Source organism: Taudactylus pleione, unplaced genomic scaffold, assembly GCF_031769625.1.
Source record: "Taudactylus pleione unplaced genomic scaffold, aTauple2 ptg000203l, whole genome shotgun sequence".
Lineage (NCBI taxonomy): Eukaryota > Metazoa > Chordata > Amphibia > Anura > Myobatrachidae > Taudactylus > Taudactylus pleione.
The window spans coordinates 4323868-4345750 of record NW_028284605.1 but is presented as its reverse complement, the minus strand read 5'-3'; the positions used below and the strand labels follow the sequence as shown (position 1 = coordinate 4345750).

The 21883-nt window shown below is 42.6% G+C and overlaps 1 protein-coding gene across 1 annotated transcript in view; it reads right to left on the bottom strand.

Moving 5' to 3' along the window:
- SLC6A4 (solute carrier family 6 member 4) overlaps positions 1 to 21883 on the bottom strand; it is a 154945-nt gene that overhangs the window by 12629 nt on the left and 120433 nt on the right. The window contains exons 11-12 of the mRNA XM_088477798.1: positions 17294 to 17393; positions 5225 to 5325 (exon numbers count right to left, since the gene is read on the bottom strand). Coding sequence (XP_088333924.1) covers positions 5225 to 5325; positions 17294 to 17393 — 201 coding nt within the window. The remainder of the gene's footprint in view (positions 1 to 5224; positions 5326 to 17293; positions 17394 to 21883) is intronic.

Below are 21883 nucleotides of genomic sequence, written 5' to 3'. Positions count from 1 at the left end.
GCAAGACGCCATTTTGCGAATGGCCGCCTAAGCGCCATTTTAGATAAACTCACATTTTAGTACATGTGGCGATGATACTATTAGCACCATGCGATTGCATTTTTCACCATTTCTCATACACATATTGATACACACAATTGTGCTGTTAACTAGTCGCATATTAGCGAATGCATAGGACTTTGTATGAAACCGCTGTTTTATTAGTTTTATGCGCACGCATCTGCCCCAAGTTAACTAGCATCCTTATATCAAACCCTGAATACCCACACATTACATATTCACACATAAGGTTCAATAAGCTTTAAAGTGTATGATTTAAGTTGGTTCAGTTAGTTTAAATGCTGAGAAATAAAGGTATTTGATAACTAAGGTACTATACATGCTAAACAAGTCGTGTTTGGTCTTGTACTGATGAGTACTCTTTTTACAGTATTCCGGTGTTATCGGTGGGGAGGTCGCATCATGCAAACTCAAGTTATGGATCGCAGAGCCTACAAGCAACAAAATGTATATTTCATGAACAACTGTTAGAATGTTACAGGGGGCGTGAAGAGGAAGATCCCCAGCTGTTAGAGGCAGGGAGAGTCTATTTGAACCAGCCTGTTAAATGTGCTGTAACAGATGCTTCTTCCCTGGGAACCAATGACATCCGCAACAAACTTCCCTATTGTCCTGTTTATTCTGGGGGGGTATAAATATGTGTGCATGAATGCTGGTTCTCAGTCTTCGTGCTGAACGCTGTATGACTAGGGGTCTCTTGCTGATGCCTATCTCCGGGTCCGGAAGCACTGCGTATGTATACTGTACTTGGGTCTGTATAATTTCCTTTTGCGCCTAAATTGTGTCTAGATCAATTGCGTGTAACTGTCTGAACTTTTACCTGAATAACACTTGTGCTTTGGAACCACAGATTCCACGTCTAAGTCTTTAGTTATGGTATGACTGCGTACGCAAATTAGCGTCATCCTCAGAAGGTATAGGCAGGACATTAGAAGGTATAGGAAGGTGTGTATAGAGGTTCTGATCCAGTATCGTTAATATCCAAATCAGGTGAACGGTGTAGGAATTACAACGGTTTCTATATGTGCCTCCCACTTTTTAAGGGGCCAAAAGTAATGGGACTATCAACTCAAAAGCTATTTCATGGACAGTTGTGGGCTATTCCCTCGTTATTTCATTATCAATTAAGTAGGTAAAAGGTCTGGAGTTGATTCTAGGTGTGACATTTGCATTTGGAATCAGTTGCTGTCAACTCTCAATATGAGATCCAAAGAGCTGTCACTATCAGTGAAGCAAGCCATCATTAGGCTGAAAAATCAAAACATACCCATCCGAGAGATAGCAAAAACATTAGGTGTGGCCAAATCAACTGTTTGGAACATTCTTAAAAAGAAAGAACGCACCGGAGAGCTCAGCAACACCAAAAGACCCGGAAAACCACGGAAAACAACTGTGGTGGATGACAGAAGAATTATTTCCCTGGTGAAGAAAAACCCCTTCACAACAGTTGGCCAAATCAAGAACACTCTCCAGGAGGTAGGTGTATATGTGTCAAAGTCAACAATCAAGAGAAGACTTCACAAGAGTGAAGATAGAGGGTTCACCACAAGATGTAAACCATTGGTGAGCCACAAAAAAAGGAAGACCCGATTAGAGTTTGCCAAACAACATCTAAAAAAGCCATTACAGTTCTGGAACAACATCCTATGGACAGATTAGACAAAGATCAACTTGTACCAGAGTAATGGGAAGAGAAGAGTATGGAGAAAGAAAGGAACTGCTCATGATCCAAAACATACCACCTCATCAGTGAAGCATAGTGGTGGTAGTGTCATGGCATGGGCATGTATGGCTGCCAATGGAACTGGTTCCCTTGTATTTATTGATGATGTGACTGCTGACAAAAGCAGCAGAATGAATTCTGAAGTGTTTCGGGCAATACTACATGCTCATATTCAGTCAAATGCTTCAGAACTCATTGGACGGCGCTTCACAGTGCAGATGGACAATGACCCGAAGCATACTGCAAAAGCAACCAAATAGTTTTTTAAGGCTAAAAAGTGGAATGTTATGCAATGGCCAAGTCAATCCCCTGACCTGAATCCGATTGTGCATGCATTTCACTTGATGAAGACAAAACTGAAGGGAAAATGCCCCAAGAACAAGCAGGAACTGAAGACATTTGCAGTAGAGGCCTGGCAGAGCATCACCAGGGATGAAACCCAGCGTCTGGTGATGTCTATGCATTCCAGACTTCAGGCTGTAATTGCCTGCAGAGGATTTGCAACAAAGTATTAAAAAGTGAAAGTTAGATTTAGGATTGTTTAGTTTGTCCCATTACTTTTGGCCCCTTAAAAAGTGGGAGGCACATATTTAAACTGTTGTAATTCCTACACCGTTCACCTGATTTGGATGTAATTACCCTCAAATTAAATCTGAAAGTCTGCAGTTAAAGCAAATCTTGTTTGTTTCATTTCAAAGTCATTGTGGTGGTGAATAGAGGCCAAAATATGAAAATTCTGTCAATGTCCCAATATTTATGCATCTGACTGTAGGTAAACGTCAATTAATGAAAATGCAGAAAGAGGGAGAGGGAAGGAGTTGGAAAGGATAGGAGGAGGGGAACCAGCCAATGAGAGCTACTAACTGCAGTAGAACTGATTAGAGAGTAAACAAAGCTATATATATTTTTTAGAGGGGATTCAGCCTCAAAGTGGGTTGCCCATGGAATCCTGACAAAGTGGTCTGGGGTATCGTGTATAACTCAAGTAATACGTTATAATCTACAAGTGGACCATACAGCGTAAATGGTAGCGATCAATGAGGGTGGCGTAGTTGATTTCCACCGTGCTGCAAGTTGACATTTAGCTGTATTCAGGATGTGTTTGATCAGTTGCTGTTGCGGACGCAAGATGTTGGGTACGGGGTGAGAAAGCAGAATTTTGTAGTTGATTGGCCTATAATTAATAAAAGGAGAGTGCACCCATCTAAAACACCTGACCAATCAGTCCCTGCCGGGATATGACACAGCCCGCCTGCGCGTGCTTGTCAGGAGAGTTGAACAACTAATAATTTGCATACATGCTCTTGTATGTTGTCCGTCACCATATTAACTTTAATTATTTAATACTACGAAAATTGCAGGAAATTAAATTTTTAATGTCAAATTACATTTGACCTAAATAAATCCCAACTCTCGTTGTCTGTATCTTTATTTTATATAAGCAGTTTAGAGTTAATGCAAATCTTATGGGTAACTGCTGATATATCAACCGCTAGGGAGTTTATTGTTTTTATCTCTAAAACTGGAACAAACGTTGGAAGAAAACAACCTGCAATAGCACAGTTTAGGTGCAGTGTTATAGCTTTCTGCTCTGTTTTTAGGGAGAAAAATGGGGTGAGGGACGCAGGAGAGGTGAGACTCTGTTATTTCAACAATAGAAACACGAGGAAGTTCTACTGCTTTTTGCAGATATGTTTTACAACTGTAAATGCGTAGTAACCACCACACAGTCCTATTCATTATCATACTCCAAGGAGCCCCACATCTCTAGGAATTATATCTATTTTTATACTGGTAATAAAAGGCATAAGATTAAACAGGAGTATCTGCAAAGCCTCACTGTATTGTGAACCTGTTCTTTGAATTAACCTTCCCTGAGCTGTGATGTACAGAGCAACACATGGCGAGAGTTTCATCCACATTCTTTAGAGAGCAGTAAGCAGACAAAAGGTTAATAATAAAACTGGGTTAAGCCACTATTTCAGGTCACGGACAAATGCCAACTTCATGTCTGGTTGCAGAAGATGTTGTCCAGACTTTTGTATTTTAGCTCATTCGTTAAAGTTTCAATAATACAAATGTCTCTGGTGCCAAGGGGACTAAATTATCTCTGTGTTGTGTTCACAACTGTTATGTGTATTGGAGCGCTGCTGAGGTAAACCACATAAGCAAGCGTTTGCTATGACTACCTGCAAGGATGCAAGTTGCCTATAACACAGCCTGCTGTCTATGATGTAGATATGATTATGCAAATTATGGGCTGAAATTTGGAATAGGCTGCAAGTATGCATCTGAATATACATGTGAAAGAGCAGTTGCAAAATCATTATGGGGATCTTCCAGGCACCACTTGGGTGGTGTATGTTAGGACAATGGGTAGAAGTGGTTAATGGTAAAAAAAGATAGAAAATAATTAATGTTTGTGGAACTACAAATTCCAGACAGCCATGGCATTTAGGTTAAAAAACATAGCAAATAGTAAAAAACTCACAGACTCCAAGCAGAGTAATCCTTTTCTGTTTGATAAAGGAAATTCTTTTATTTGAACAACATGGGCTGTTTTGCTAATTAAATTCTATCATAGGGGTCTATGTAATTAGGGGTGATTGTGCTTGTTTCTGTGAGTACGTGTGACTGTATGCTGCACTTACGGCAAGGCTGGATTAAGGTTTGTAGGGGCTCCAGAGTAACTACCTTGTTGGGGCCTCTACCAATAAAATTGTCATTATGATGCTGGTGATGTTATTAAAAAGTATACTGTGTAAATATTCCCAGCACCACAATGTAATAAACACACTGTAGTGCCCCCACTACACATTATGCCACACAGTAACCCCAGTTGAAATAAGCCACATTGCCCCCCATGCACATGCTGTAGCTATGTGTGAGGGGCCCCTGGGCGATTGCCACAGCTGCCCTGTCGTTAATTGACAATGATGCTCTGTAAGCACAGAAAAAAAGTTGTTATGCAATGCATGTGTTTTATTTTTCTTTTCTGCAAGGCATTTACAATGCTGTAATGTATCATTACATACTGTACAGTGTATGTCATTTATGTATTTGACACATGAAAAGGCTTCTGTTATATACTATAGAACTAAATTTGAATGTGGATTAATGTGTGTACATTTCCTGAAATGACTTTGCCATTACGCACCTTCTATTTACTATGACTGTTGACAAAGCACTGCGGCGCGTAACATGCACGAAGGAGTCAGAATTTCCCGAAGCATCAAAATTAAAGTGCATAAAACCCACAAAAAATCACATTCATTTCTACATTTCTTTGCAAGTTTATGCTTTATATAGTCCAAAGTTAGCGCTCCATCTTTCAGAAAGCTAGAAATGACACAATGCAGTTGGCATACTTGGTTTTATGAGATTTATAGCAGAAGAGCCTTAATTATCCAGCACATGAATTATAGAGAAAAGCAAACTTACCAGGAGGAACAGCGGGCAAATTGCCACCCAGCATATCTTCCAAAACCACCCGGGAGAGAAACCCAGCATCTCTCTTACATCACTGCAGAAGCGATTCACACCTGCAATAAAACCATATTATTATATATACAGTCAGGTGTATAAATATTGGGACATTGACAGAATATTCATATTTTGGCCTCTATTCACCACCACAATGGCTTTGAAATGAAACAAACAAGATGTGCTTTAACTGCAGACTTTCAGATTTAATTTGAGGGTAATTACATCCAAATCAGGTGAACGGTGTAGGAATTACAACGGTTTCTATATGTGCCTCCCACTTTTTAAGGGGCCAAAAGTAATGGGACAAACTAAACAATCCTAAATCTAACTTTCACTTTTTAATACTTTGTTGCAAATCCTTTGCAGGCAATTACAGCCTGAAGTCTGGAACGCATAGACATCACCAGACGCTGGGTTTCATCCCTGGTGATGCTCTGCCAGGCCTCTACTGCAAATGTCTTCAGTTCCTGCTTGTTCTTGGGGCAATTTCCCTTCAGTTTTGTCTTCATCAAGTGAAATGCATACTGAATTGGATTCAGGTCAGGGGATTGACTTGGCCATTGCATAACATTCCACATTTTAGCCTTAAAAAACTCTTTGGTTGCTTTGGCAGTATGCTTCGGGTCATTGTCCATCTGCACTGTGAAGCGCCGTCCAATGAGTTCTGAAGCATTTGACTGAATATGAGCATGTAGTATTGCCCGAAACACTTCAGAATTCATTCTGCTGCTTTTGTCAGCAGTCACATCATCAATAAATACAAGGGAACCAGTTTCATTGGCAGCCAGACATGCCCACGCCATGACACTACCACCACCATGCTTCACTGATGAGGTGGTATGTTTTGGATCATGAGCAGTTCCTTTCCTTCTCCATACTCTTCTCTTGCCATCACTCTGGTACAAGTTGATCTTTGTCTCATCTGTCCATAGGATGTTGTTCCAGAACTGTAATGGCTATTTTAGCATAATGGAGACTATTGGCTACCCTTATCTTGGGATTGGTTTTTACCCTGAGGCAATATATAGACCCTTGCCTTATAAGTGACTTTATGGCAACAGGAGTCAGCAAGAAAATGGGCCTTTCCTCTTTGGAGGAGCGCCTGAAGACACATGCCCTCAGCATTGCACTGGGTGAACATTTGCACTGGGTGAACATTGCACTGTTACTCATTGCACTGGGTGAACATTTCTGGGGGAAACAAATTCATGGAAATGTAAAAACACTTTTTACCATTATAGCTAACATTCACAGATGGATGAGGACCCGAGCAGTAGTAACATGCTGCACTTTCGCATCTTGGAAAATGCTGTCTCCAGGGCTGCCATCAGAAATTGTGGGGCCCCGGACTGACAAAAATAGGCAGGGCACATGTTTCTGCAACTCCTTCCATGCAGTGTTTTTCCAGTTCCAGTGAGCCCCCCTTCTGTCTCCCCAGCCAACCTCCCTTCTGTGTCTTTCCAGCCTGGCCCCCTTTTGCTGTTTTTTCAGCCGGCCCACCTTCTGTCTCTCCAGCCCCAGGCAACCCCCACACTTACCTTGTTCTTGGTCATGCGACACGCTCCTCCGTTTCAGTGGCGTGGTGACAAGTGAGAGGATGTGGGCAGGTGGTGAAGTGGGCGGGCAGTGGGATTGCAGGGGCAAATGCAGGATTTGCAAGAGGGGGTTTGATATATATATATATATATATATATATACATACATACATTTTTATATATGTGTATATATAAGCAATTACTTGGCAGTACGTGTGTATATATATGTGTGTGTATGCATATATATATATGTACACAGTATTGGACATATGGCATCACTCATGGGTACTTTCGTGCGAGACTTCAAATGACAAACAGTGTCTGTGTCCAAAGTTTCAGTCCATCTGGACTTTTAACAAGAATAAACATCTGGATAGACTGAAATGGTGGACACAGACACTGTTTGTCGTTTGAAGTCTTACATGATAGTACTGTACCTGTGAGTGTCGCCATATCTCCAATACTGTATTGATATTCGTATATCCAGGAGGGCACCAGGTGGAGAAATGGTATTACCTGGAGATATACTGTATGTATATATATTGTGCATCTACAGTAAATAGAGATATATATATATATACACATATATATACATAATTATATATATACATATATATATATATATATACTACCCAGATATTGTCAGATATATACTATATATAAATATATATAAATATATATATATATATACACACACTAAATATACATATATAAATATATATATATATATATATATATAAATATATATATATACATACTTACTACCAAGTTATTGCTTATAGATATGCACTGTGTGTGCGTGTGTATATATATATATATATATATATATATATATATAGATATATACTGTGTGCATATATATATATATATATATATATATACACACTATAGTGTGCGTGTACTATATATATATTTATATATATAGATCTATATCTATCTATATATCTATCTATCTACTGTACACACAAGCTATCCAGTTATTGTTGCTGATGATTCCCCCCAACATGTGAAAACCACAGTACAATCGAACAATGTAAAGTGTAAGGAGCCCTACCTGCAGCTGGAGGAGGAGTACAGTGACCACCGAGCAAAACAAACGAACGAGCAAATAGGAGAAGGAGCTATCTTTGCACTGGCCTTGTGGCCAGGAAGGGACTTTTTTATTTCCTTAAGTGTTTTATCCATAGTTTCAAATTCAGAGTATAAACTGCTACCAGTATTCAAAGGGGCATATTTAATTGTGTGCGCGAATAGCAAAAAACCCGCACCTGGAGTTTTTTTTTTCAAGCACCTCCTGAGCAAGCGTGATCTTTCCTAAAATCGATGATTTTAGGAAAAATCACCGGGACTTGCTCTGACACCCCCGCAGCACCCCTCCTGAGGACTAATTAAGCAATTGGAAGTATCCAATTAGGTTAATTAGTCCTTAATTACTCACCTTCCTCAGCGCTGTCTTCTGCATCTTCTTCTGCATCCAGCGTCGGGAGCCGGCTCTTCTGCAGCAGGGTGAATATGTCAGTATGTGTGGTGTATGTCAGTGTGTGTGTGTGCATGAGTATGAGTGACCCCCAGTGCGGTGTGTGTGTGGCCCCCCAGGAATGGGCGCTGGGAGAACTACATCTCCCAGCAGCCCTTGCTCCTCCCATCAGCCCCGGGACTCCCAGCAGCCCCCTCTCCAGTAAGAAGAGAGAGGGGAAGCCACTGGGAGCCGTGGAGACCCCCTGCCAGGTAGGTGTATTTTTTTTTATTTTTTTTTTTCACTTTACGCGGCGCAGGCTTTTCAGAGCTGAAAACCCTGCGACCACTATTTTTATAATTGAATACTGCGGGTAGCGGGAGTGCACATACTCGCGGTATTCCGGAATTTGGCGCGAGATTCTTAACTCGCTAAACCTCGCACCAAATTGTATATGCCCCAAGGTGGTAGAAGTTGAACAAATGGGTTAACAAGTCACAAAGTAGACACAAAATAGATTAGTGAAGATAATTGTATAGAACAAATCAAAAGGAGGTACATTATAAGCTTGTGGGCCTGATTCAGAGGTGGATGATATTTATTAGGAATTAATTGAATTTTTCAACGGCATACAACCCACAATCTAATTGACAGACTAAAAGAGTGAACCAGGAATTATAGAAATTCTTAAGAATCTATACCTTGGCCTCTCAGGATGATTGGATCGGTATTCTACCATAGGCGGGTTCTAAACCCCGGCGGTTTAGTGGTGGTTTGACGGCGGTTTCTAAATTACGCCGAAACCACTGACTAGTAATTTTAGCCATAGCTATTCTAAAATGTGTTTTGATGGCGGTTTTGGCCTTAGTAAATCTGCGGATAGCAAAACCGCCGCCAAACCACCACAAAACCGCCAGGTGTTTAGAACCCGCTGCTTAGTAGATTTTGTCCGCTGAATAAAAAGTGAAGCCAGTTCAGGAGAAGAGGGCAAACCTTTCAAAAGTATGAAGTGAACCATTTTTAAAAAAAGGGATCCACAATCATCCAAATAGTATTATGACCCCTTGAAAGTGGTAATTCACAGATGAAATCCATGGAGGAATGAGTCCAGGGGTTATCTGCTACTAGAAGAGGCAGAAGTGGAAGATTATCACTTATGAGTTGGGTATTGTATGTTGAGCACAGATGGTGCATGCAGATAGAAAATGTCAAAATTAGATTTTGTTGCAAAAATGGCCATTATAAACCCTCTAGAGTCTAGTTTGACCAGAGAAATGGGACAATGGGCCCAAGACAAGAATTTGGAGCATAATTCTGGAGGGGGATGTAGTTAAGAGATAGGCGGCCGCCATGCCGCCGGTCTCAATCCCGACGCTGGAAGCCCAACAAGGGACTTAAGATAGGCATCGAAATACCGACCTCTATCTTAATCCCAACGCCGGAATCCAGGAGGACGACAACCCAAACAACGGTAAGCCGAGGCGCCCTTAGTGTTAGCCGCGGGTCAGGCATCAATGGTGGGGTTAGTGTTAGGCACTAAGGGGGGAGGGTTAGGGTTAGGCACCAAGTGGGGAAACTTAGGTTTAGGCACTGACGGTGAGGGTTAGGCTACAAAAAGGGGGGGTAAGGGGGAAAAGGGGGGAGGGTAAGTATACCATCGGAATGTCGCTGTCGGTATTTTGACAGAAGGCATCCCGACAGCCGGCATTACATACTGATTCCTTCTGCAGGCACAAAGGATGTCCCTAGAGGAGGACTACAATTCTCTGTGCTTTCATCTGTGTAATCAAAAGAATAAGAGAGGGCATCCACTTTCATATACTGCACCCCAAGATGAAAAGTAACTATAAGATTGATTGGAGCAATAACTAGTGACCACCATGCTTGCCAAAGATTTATTCACTGAGCACTTTGCAAGTATAACAGGTTCTTGTGATCATTATATATGGTCACAGGGTGATCTGCACCTTCCAACAAGTGACACCTATCCTCCAGCATCAACATGATAGCCAGAAGTTCCTAGTTTTTCAGCTTCTAAGGGTCCTGTCTCTGGAAAAAACCTGCTCTGACCCCAAAGAGGATGTGTCCACCTTAAGGAAATAAGATTTAGTAGTGTCCGGCTGGTTTAAAATGGGGTCTTGGTATGAAAAAAAGTTGCGTCCGCTGCATTGTAGCACTTCGTATACATACCCAAACCCAGAAGTGTTGCATATAAAATAAGTAAGTGCAGTCTTGTGAAGTGGTTTGGTGCATTTATTTGCGTCTAAGGGCCGTATTCAATTAGCGCAGAAAACTGCAGTTTTTTTCACCATTGGCAAAAACAGACGTTTTCGCCTAAAAAACAGCTAAATTTTCGGCAAAAAAAAAAAGGCGAAAACGGCAACAGGCGAAAAAAAAACTGGAAAAAAGTTTTCTCCATCCCAGACCAGACGAAAAAAAATGCAAAATCCCTATTTTTTGCTATAAATGCGGGGATTTCTTTCAGAACCATTTGGACACCCCCCTAATGATAAATTACCAGGGAAAAAATCGTAAGTTGCGTACTTTGGCGAAAAATTACCGCGCAAGGTTTTGGGGTGGAAAAAAAAAATAGTTGAAAATGGTTTTAATGTATTGGGTCTGATTTTTCGATGTGTGGTATGGATGTGTCAAGTGTTTTAAATATTGCACATTTTACGTGGAACAATAATTTACTAGAAAAAAATACTTTCTATCTTTTTTCAACGTTTTTTTCGCCCCCAAAATTTGCATGGTCGTTTTTCGCCAAAGTACGCAACTTACAATTTTTTTTCTGGTAATTTATTATTAGGGGGGGGGGGTGGCGACGCTAATTGAATACAGCCCTAAGGTGCAATTTTCGGGGAGAAAAAAACCCTAGATGCAAACTAAGTCAAACGGGACTTAAAGACGCTAAGCGCAGCACCACAAATATGTTGAACACACTGTAGTGCTCCCAGTTCACATTGTGCCACAGTTCTTCCCACGTTAGTAATGCATCTATGTATGGTAGCCTTTGTACGAGCACCCTAGCTGCCCTGTTGTTAATCCGGGCTACAACAGAAGAATGTCCCTTGTTGAACTGTCTATAGTAATTGGCAAAGCCGAGCAATTCTTGAGTGGCTTTTTAGACCCATAGGTTGTAACAAATATAGCAGAGCCGTAACTAGACTTTTTGGTGCCCTGTGCCAGAGACAGCATTGGTGCCCCCCCTCCCAATTATTAACTAAGGACATAAGATAGTGCACCTGAAAAAGGGCCATGGCTTCATGGGGAAGGGCCAGGGAAGAGATAGGGGAGGCCAGGAGATGCTGGGGATAAAAGAAGAGGAAGCTACAAGTGAGAATGATAATAAACAGGAAAATTGCCAGGCCCAAACAGCACCCCCTGCTCTGCAATGCCCTGTGCCATGGCACAGGGCGCACTACCCTAGTTACGGCCCTGAAATATAGTATAGCCTCTACGTTTTCTGGATCCATCTGAAGTCCCCAAGCAGATAATATATACCCCTAGAAGGAAATAGTTAATTGCTTGAAGGACCATTTTTCCGGCTTATAGAAAATATATTTTTCTCTAAGACGAGAAAGAACTTCTTGAACATGTTCCAGATAAGAGAGGAGAGACAATGGGGGGAATTCAATTAGATGCGAGTTTGCAAAAAGCGTTCAACTCACACACTACACATTCATGCGTGCACTCGAGATACGCACAATCCAATTAGAAATGACAATTCACACTACTCGCAAGAGTCTGCAAATTTTGTTAAAAAAGTGAACAGTGAAAATAGCATAAAAGAGTGGGGAGAAATTCCTGGACCCCAAAAAAGTGACAACTTCGTTAGCAGAATCATATAGCAGACCGTGAGTAGACATAAAGAAAGTACTGTGGACCTCATTCAAAGTCGGTCGTTGCGGCCGCACGGTTGTACGCCACCGATGTTCACAAAACTGCGCATGCATAAAGTTCGCAATGCACGTGCGCAAACTAGCTGCTACGATCACAAATTTCTCTCTCCTTGAACACAGCCAGGTCGGTAGTTTGAGTGACAGAATGAGGCGTTTGTGGGTGGTAACAGGGGAAGGTGCTTGAAAACGGGGGAGTGGAGATTCGAACGCAGGCGTGCCTAATTATGCGAACGGCGTTTTATGGAAGTGCATAATTAACAGTAGTGTCATGGCACACGTGACATGGGTGGTTTGTACACTGACCTGATCGTAGTGCTTAAGAGAGGGTATGGTCAACCTTAAGCTCTACAACCAGTTTCGATGGTTACCGATGGTCTCGATTAATCCTTATATGGCCGGAGATGACGTGTAATGCGTACGAGAAGGGGGCGTATTTTTTGTCTTATGGCCGCATCCTCCCCTTGGTCAGCCAGCTAACGATCCGATCTTAAGGACGCAACTTGCGAGTGCATCATTTGCATATCCGGCCCCTTTTCCCTTACGACCGTGCGGCCGCTACGACCGACTCTGAATGAGGTCCTGTATGCTTTTAAAAGGTGTCAAATGGCTGATTTGTGCATTTTTTTTATTCAAAAAGTAATAAATTGTAAAGGAATTAAACAGAAAATGCAAAAACAAAAGTAGAAAAAAAAGATGCTTTTGGGGTAATTTGAAGAAACTTTAAAAAAAATCTTTAAAAATTATAAAAAGCAATTATTTTTTGTTGAAATAAATACTTTCATTAAATTTGGGGTGCATTATTTATAGAATATTTTGGAGTCATTTAAGGGAATTTATATTTAGTTTCACCCCAAAATGACAAAAATTATTGGCCCAATTAAGCTAATTAAAAACTTCCAAATGCCTAATGAGGAGGGGGGTCTTCCAAGGGTTCAGAAGCAAGTGCCGACATTTTTACCTTAAAATAAAGATTTTCATTACTGTTTCACCTGCTCAGGGTTGCAAACAAAAACAGGCGAATTTACTCTGAAAAAGAAATGCCAGTTTGGAAATGAATTGCAAATGTAATGTGCAATGCGAGTTTGCCGTAAATTTGTTTTGCAGGACCAAACTCGCACCTTATTGAATTCCCCTCTTAGAGCCAGATTCTGAGTCACATGCAATGTTGATGTTCAGGGTGGAGTGATTGGTTTTGCACACAGGGGAATCCCTAAAAACCCGTACAACATATGCGTCCCATGCTGTGTGCGCACAGAGGGCCTGATTCAGCGCCGGACGCTATTTGCGAACGGTCGTTCAGAAAAAGGGGCCGGCTATTTAAATTGAGCGCTCGCTCTTTGCGGTCTGTTGACGCCTCTATGTCTGAGCGAGCGAACGAAACATGCGCTCACTATTTTGTAAAGACGCCCCTGACTGTTCGCAACATACGTCATCTCTGCTATTTATTAGATTAATCGAAAGGCGTCTGAACTGCTCGCAGTGCTTGTTGTTGGATTTTCCTACCGCAATCATGTGAACAGTTCAGGCTAAGAGACAACCAAGTGACGTGGCCGATGACGCTGTTTTGTTAATTATGCACACCCTTAAAACGCCCGTTTTGACCGTTTGGCACGCCTGCGTTCGGATCTCCACTCCCCGTTTTAAAGCACCTTTCCCTGTTACCACTCACAAACGCCTCATCCTGTCACTCAAAGTAGCAGGCACTCGCTATTTTGCGAGCGCACAATTTCCGACCGCAATGACTGGTTGGCGCATTCGCATTATGACCTATACGCATGCGCAGATGTGCGAACATTGCTCGGAGCGAATGAGCGGCGCTTATGAGCTGCTCTGAATCAGGCCCAGAGGCCCTGATTCAGAGCCGGACGCTCTGACAGAGCGCTCACTCTGAATCAGGACCGTCCTTCCTGATTTTAGAGCGGCCTCCTGGGCCGTCCTTCCTGACCACCCACAGCTATAGTGAGCGGCCAAAAAAATGTTCGCGATGGTCAAGACCATCGTGACCATCGGGCTTACGACGAGACCATTGTGGTAGGGAATGCCTCCCATGGGAATGCCTCCGTCTGGCCAGCCACGCCCCCGGCACGCCCACCAAAGGGGGCATGCTGTCACTCACCATCGACAGCACGCACCCTTTGTAGCGAGACCCATAGTGACGGCTTGCCCGTCGCTATCCGGGTCTCGTGCATGCGCACGACGGAGCCGGGACCGTTGTGCGCATGCGCACTGGCCCAACATCGACCCGCTTGCGAGCGCTCGCGAGCGGGTCTGAATCAGGCCCAGAGTCACTGCTGTGATTAAGATGCATGTTGTGTGAGTGTATTGGAAATGTGCTGGAAATTCCTGGGAGGTGGCTATTCAGATGCACAAAGATGCATCCCTCTTATGGAGGTGTTTTGGGAATGTTGCAGTGTGTCGCTGAACTAGTTGCGCTCTCAGGCTTTGCTTATATTGGAGACCATTGTCTGACTGAGAATCTGCACCTAACATGGACTGCTGCAAGTTTCGAGTGTGACTGATATCCCGCTTGGTGCATCGGTGTCTAAAGATGCTGAGAGGGGACATATCAGTCCTTGTACAGTCAGACGCATGCTTATACACCAGGAGAAGGGCTGATACTAGCATTATCATAAAGTCACAGGGGCGACTATGGCAAACAACGCTAAAGTGGTCGTAGCAGCAGAGAAGATCAAGATATCATCGATATACACAATCACATATTTGTAGAGAAGATCTAGAAGAATTTAAGTCATGAAACTTTTAAGACTGCAGGAGCATTACTGAGTCTGAATGGCATGACCAAATATTCAAAATGCCCTTCTCTGGTGTGGAAGGCAGTCATCTCCAAATTTAAAAACGGACCATTTTACACTCCACGGAGATCTAATTTGATGAAAATCTGAGCACCCCTTATCAGGTTGAATAATTCAGAAATTAGAAGGATATTTATTCTTGATAGTGATAGCATTGTGCCTTCATAAATAGATGCAGAGATGAAGTCCTCTGTCTTTTTTCTCTATAAAAAATGGCCCAGCTCCTGCCGGAGAAGAATTTAATCAGATATAGAATGTGTTTCAGGAATGGATAGCAAATATGCCCAACCTTTGGGAGGGTATTTTCCTGGGACTAATTCAATAGCGCATTCCCAAGACCTATGGGGTGGAAGCCCCTCTGCCTGCTGGAAAAGACTGGTATTGAGGAGTAATAGACTCTATATTGAGTTATGCAAACGTGGAACATGGTAGGGGGTATTACTCTTTGCAGACATTGAGAATGGCATTGTGATCCCATTTCTCAAAATTTTACCAGTCTTTCAGTTCACCAGATGAAAAAGGCACTGAAGCCAATGTAGGTCCAAAACGATAGGAATAATAGCTTGAGGAATAACGAGGAAGCCTATTTATTTCCAATGGAGGGTCCCCACGTGCTTGACAATGGAACACATTGTAAAAGAGTTCTTACAACAACTTATTCCCATCTACGCAACAAGGCATAACAGCGGAATAAGAGATTTGTTACATATTCCTAGATCAGAAACCAAAGAAGCACAAACGAAATTCTCAGCTGCTCCAGAATCCAGAAATATGGGAGTTTCTCAAGGCTATTTATGGATCTCCAATGACACAGGCATAGAAAATATTTTCAATGGTGGAAAGTGGCAAAGAGAACCTAGAACAACCTTTCCTTTACAGTCTAGGCCTTAAGAGTTTCCCGATTTGTTGGTACACTCGGCTACAGTACCATGTGCCAGTGTGATCCACAGTGGAGACACAGATTATTTTTCAAATGATTCTCTCGTTCTTGTGAAGACAAGTTGGAACTTCCAATCTGCATTGGATCTTCCACTGATACAGCTGTAGAGGGGAGCTTTTGTCCTACAGATGACTGGAAACAGGGTGCCAATTTAACTCCCAAGCTCCAAGTAGGCTCTCTTTCTTGGAGTCGCTCTCTGAAGAAAATATCCACTTTATTGCAGGGAGAGATTAGATCATCGAGGGAGGTGGGTAGTTCTCTTGCGGCCAACTAGCCAGGGACATATTTATAATGGGTGCAGGGTGTGCGGTGCATACGGGACCCTGGATCCAGGGGGACCCGCACCATACACCCTGCTCCCATATTATATCACTCAGGAGTCCCACATCAGTGCCGATGTCAGCGCTGTAAAAAACACATGGAAAAGGCCCGCCCCGGCCATTTTCCCTGCAGACTCTGGGCACACACTAGTGCCCAGAGTCTATCGGTATGGTGCTGCGCTCAGTGCGCTTCCGGCTGCCAAACTGAGAGGAGGGGGCCCGGGACGGATACTGCACATGGGCCCCCTCCTCTCTTGAAACGCCCCTGCAACTTGTCCTTAATTCTTTCATTAAGAAGTTCTAAGGAAAAGGGTGAGGGGAATAGATTTGTGCACAGGATCTATTTGTTATAGTAGTAGTGTACCAACAATAATAACATTTCACTGGAGTACTATCCTTATTAATAATAAAGAGTTGGTGGTGCTCCCGGGAATTGATATATTACTATATTATGTTTGGTTTTGCACAGGCAAAAAGAAAGAAAAAATTCCCTTTGTGGGCACTCTTTTTTTTATAGTTGAATCTATGATATGGTTATAATGGTTAAAACATAACTTTTATTCAATACATACCATGTAAAATATGATAAATCATGGTTGATACCGTAGACAAACAAGTAATTATATTCCGGTAATCACGATATGGCAGTGTTTAAATCATACGCTGTCATTAGTATTTCTCACAACAGTAATGTGACTGAGGTCAGGTAGCTAAATTGCACATGCCCTTATGTAGCAAAAAAGTTTTTATAGTAATAAGTTATTATAGTAAGATGCACATATCCCATCTGCCTATGGCACTGAGGATCAAATGTAGCAATAGGTTTGCAAAACAATTCCAGTCAAGTGTGTCAAATTGTATAAACCTATTGCTACCTTTGAGATGATCCTCAGTGCCATAGGTAGATGGGATATGTGCATCTTGTGGTTTGCCAGGGAGGATAGAGGGATAGCACAGTGTGGTCCTACATTAGTTAGCAGCTGCTGTGTAGCCACAAACCCTAGGAAACAATCCTACAGCATGCTGAGGGCAATGATAAAATTACATTGTCTACTTACCGTAGAACCAGGACACTGCTATGGCTTCCAGGAATACCACAGTGAGTACTGCTGGGCCGGTGGCATACTCCTCAAATAGCTTCACCATGTAGGCACCGCCCTAAAATGATCCACAATTAATGCACAATTGTATTCTCACTGCATTTACTATCATTTGGACATATGGCTTTTACATAGAACATCCCACCGCCTTACTGGCCCTGTCGCTTAATGTATTTAAAATGCTGCACTATGAAAGATTTTTTTTAACGTCACAGTTTATCAAGCAAATAAAGGCAGGCGCCTGAGATACCCTTATGGCCAAGTGAGTCTCTGAAAAATACACATACGTAAGTCATCTGGCTATAACCAATATACAGCCTCTTTCACAGTAAAGAGAATCAGGAAAAAAAGCTTACAGTGTATCTGTTAGTTCACACAATGACGTATTGTGGGCTGCACTAATGTTCTAGAGAAAACTGATGTTACTGGTTCCTAGGACCAGCTATAATGCAAAGCAGCCACTACCATTCTTTAGAAGCAAATTCTCCACAAACACTGTGTGATTGCAAAAATATAAAGGGCTATATTTACTAAGTGGCGGTTTTGGTGTCATTTAGAAACTGCCATCAATTTTGTCTATTTGAGGTGTATTTTCCATATACAGTAGGATTTTTTTTTCTTTTTAAGTTCTGTGTGTGATTTTTTTATGTGTGTGTATTGTAATTGTGTTGTTTTTTTTATTTATTTTTTTGTTTGTTTATGTATTTCTCTTAAAGACCAGTCATGTCTGGTGAGAGACATCATAATCCTCCATTGAATAATATTTCTGTCAATTAATCTTACTTGTCAAAGTCAATTCATTAACCTGCTGTTTCAGCAAACACGCCTGTCTGAGGCTAGTCATATTTTTGTCGTCAGTTTTATGGCAGTTTTCAAAACTGCTGCTTCATAAATCTAAAACATTTATTGGCGATTTGATATTCAAATCTGTTTGACACTATTCAAAAGTGTGCTTTCATGTCGGTTTTTGCCTTAGAAAATCCGAAACCACTGAAAATCCACCACAAATCCAGTTGAGATTTACAATCCACCGCTTAGTAAATTTTGCCCAATATGTCATACAATGACTAGGATCAGACTACATTCATTGTTAAAAGCAGGGATTAGCAGACGAACAGGAGAATAAAGGGCCTGATTCAGAGCCGAACGCTCTGACCAGAGTGCTCGCTCTGAATCAGGGCCCTCCTCCATGAAATGGAGGGGCCTCCTGGCCGCTCGCATAGCTGTGGGTGACCACTCACAGCATATGCGAGCGTCCATGATGATGGTCGCAATGGTCTTGACCATCGCGACCATCGGGCTTGCGACGGAGACCCTGCGGTAGGGTCTCGCTGCCGCAAGCCCTGGAGTGATTTTGGCTCTATCAGACCCAAAATCACTCCCACTGACATCACTAGTGATGTCAGTGGGGCCGGCTTCAGACGGTAGGCGTTCCCATGGGAATGCCTCCGTCTGGCACGCACGCCCCCGGCACGCCCACCAAAGAGGGCGTGCTGTCAATCAACATCGACAGCACGCCCTGTTTGGTGCGAGACCCGGAGCAATGGAGAGCCCGTCGCTCGCCGGGTCTCGCGCATGCGCATGACGGAGCTCACTCCGTCGTGCGCATGCGCAGTGGGGGAACATCGACCCGCTTGCGAGCGTCCTGCGCTCGCGAGCGGGTCTGAATGACCCCCAAAGTGAGTAGGGTTTGGAGCCAACCAGGACATTAGAATATTATCAGCAGCACAAAATATTTCAGCTCAACCAACATCTGTGTATCTGTACAGATGCAAGCTTGAAATAAGATGGGCTAGGTGAGCATGTGGTCAATCCTGGCATCTAAACATTAATAAAAACACAGCATATGGCTCATGTCAATCTGGTACAACATGACTGTGATGTTATAAGCATCTCCATATAAAATTAATGGACAAATATATGAAATTATAAAAATTACTATCACCAGCAATAGTTTTGTGAAAGATTGTTGGCATAAGTGATTTTTATTGTAGCAAAACACTTGTATACAAAGTACAGACATGTAGACTAGTGTATCACCTGGAAAAATGTGACAATTGTAGCCAAATTATCTAATGAGGATTTTCAGAGAAATGTATAATGCTGGCACTATTACAGGTATAGATGCACATATTCGTTATTCACTGTAACTGGTAAACCTTTGCAATCCAGTTTTCATGATGTCCAAAGTGCGAAATGTAATAGGGTGAGAGTTTAGAAAATGTGATAGTTTTCTCACACTTTTTAAACTCGGCCAATGTAATAGAGTCCGAGAACAAAGCAACAGAGCAAGCTCGCATGTTTTTCAGACTCAAAAAACTCACAATTTAACATTTTATTCAGATTTTTTTCCCATTTTGAAGATAAACTCGACCAATGTGAGAGTTTACAGCTAAATTCTCACTTTTTCTAAACCTTCATCCTATTACATTTGGCCCAAAGTGTCTAAATTAGAGATGTACGGGTCCGGATTTCTGAGATCTGAACAGATCCAAATTTAGGAGTTCCGAGTACAACCGGATCAAGGTGCCAGTGCCGGAGCTGGACGGCAGCGCGCCCTGTGAAGCACTGCCGCCCCTCTCACTCCCTCTCCGCCCCCCTCCTCCCCCTGAGCGCTTACCTTGCCTTCCAGGGGGAGGAGGGCAGGCGGGATCTTGTGCCGACATTCTTGTGCACCGCGCATTACTGCCGGAGGTCTCTCTTCCTGCAGGAAGTGTGTGGCTGGTGCCGCTGGAGGACTCCGCCCTGTGCGGAGGCACCGGCCGCACCACCCTCCCTATGGCCCTGCAAGGTGCAGATTCACTTTTGTGACCTGGTTTCGGATGTGTGGCCGGTTCGGAACTCGGATTTAAAAACCGAACTCGAGTTTTGGATTCGGACATTTTAGCTGTTTTTATTGATTTTTAATAGATTTTTACCCGAATCCAAAACCAAAACCAAAACACAGTGGTCCGCGCACATCTCTAGTCTAAATTGTCTTGGTTGTCAGCTGGGTGTTAACAAAGGACAGACGGTCTGATTCAGCAAGGACTGCAGTTGATTATACGCACGCAATTGGCCGATTGTTGCGTACTGCGAATGCGTCCGTGTCGCAGTGCGCGTGTGCGAACCTTTTACTGGGATCGGCTTGTGATTGCAGTGAGCACACAGCGTCATTATACACTGATTGACAGGAAGTGACTGTTTGGGGGTGTGGTCAGTAAAATGCAGGCGTGCCAATGTGTTTCAACGCCGATACAGGGGCGTGCATAAATTATCCACTGCGATACCAGATGCCGCCTGAGGCATCATAGCGTGTGCCAAAGTAAGCAATTCCCGAGTAAGGTCTAGGCTTCATTAAATGTCCAATGTTACTCAATGTTACCGATTGTTTCTCTATGCTGTCAAAGTATACGAGGTGAGTAAGGGGAGGTGGGCATCCTTATGTCAGGCTGTGATCGTAATCTGAATGGAAACATTAACATGTCACCGTTGATATTAGCAACTGCGTTGTGGGCGTATTAGCAGAATAGCGATCCCTAGTACATCAGGCCCAGAGTTTGTATCTCGCCCATCATCGGAGATGTCATAAATTATCATTTGGTAAATACTAACTCAAATCTTCATTGTGTGGTAAATCATTTTTTCTCTAAAGAGCTGCAATTATTATTTATGTATTTTTGTTTTTCTAACTGATATTTCTACTATCAGACTGTAATTTATTGACTTGTAACGCTCTCCAGCAACTTCTTATTAGGTACATTGTTTTGTAATGGATCTGGTATCAGAGTAGTCACCAGAGCGGAAGGAATCAGGAACAAGCAAAGGTCAGTGCAGACAGAAGTGGAGCATAGTTAAGAAAGCCAAAAACAGTGCACAGGTAATGAAGCAGAGATGTAGCCAAGGAGAAGACGGTTCGGTACACACAGATAACAAAAGCAGGTGCAGCAAGGCAAGATAACAGGCACAGTACAAATCACAATACGCAGGCATGGGGAACAAGAAGCTGCTGGGATTCAATGGCCCGGTACTTCCCCTGAAACGACACTGATTAGGAGCAGGTAAAGCTCACTGAGTGATTAGAAACCTCTGGAGTCTCACAGGAAGTGCAGATAAGAGTATACAGGTAACTGTCTCTGTGGCAGACAAGCATCATAAAATCCATGGTTTGCTGGCCGGTTGGTTCAGTTCCTGACATGGCTCCATCCTTCTGTGCTTGTCAGCTATGTACGAGTATGCTCAAGCAGAGTTCTTATTTTAGTTGCCCTGCAATATGACTCAACTCTGCTGAGCTGTCTGCATTAGTGACCATTGTGCTCAGATAGCAGCTATGTATTATATTCCAGGATATTGAAAATAAGCAATCATGAAATGCTTATTAAACTGCCAAACAGGCTATACCTTGCCCCAGTCAGACACCACAAAATATGACCTAGTCACTCCATATATTGTTGCAGGATCTGTAATGAAATTGGAGGCCTACTCCATGTATGGCATTGCCCTGAGATACAATCGCTACTGGCAGAAGTATTTCACTTGACATGTAGGGTTCTGATCTAGAGATCACCT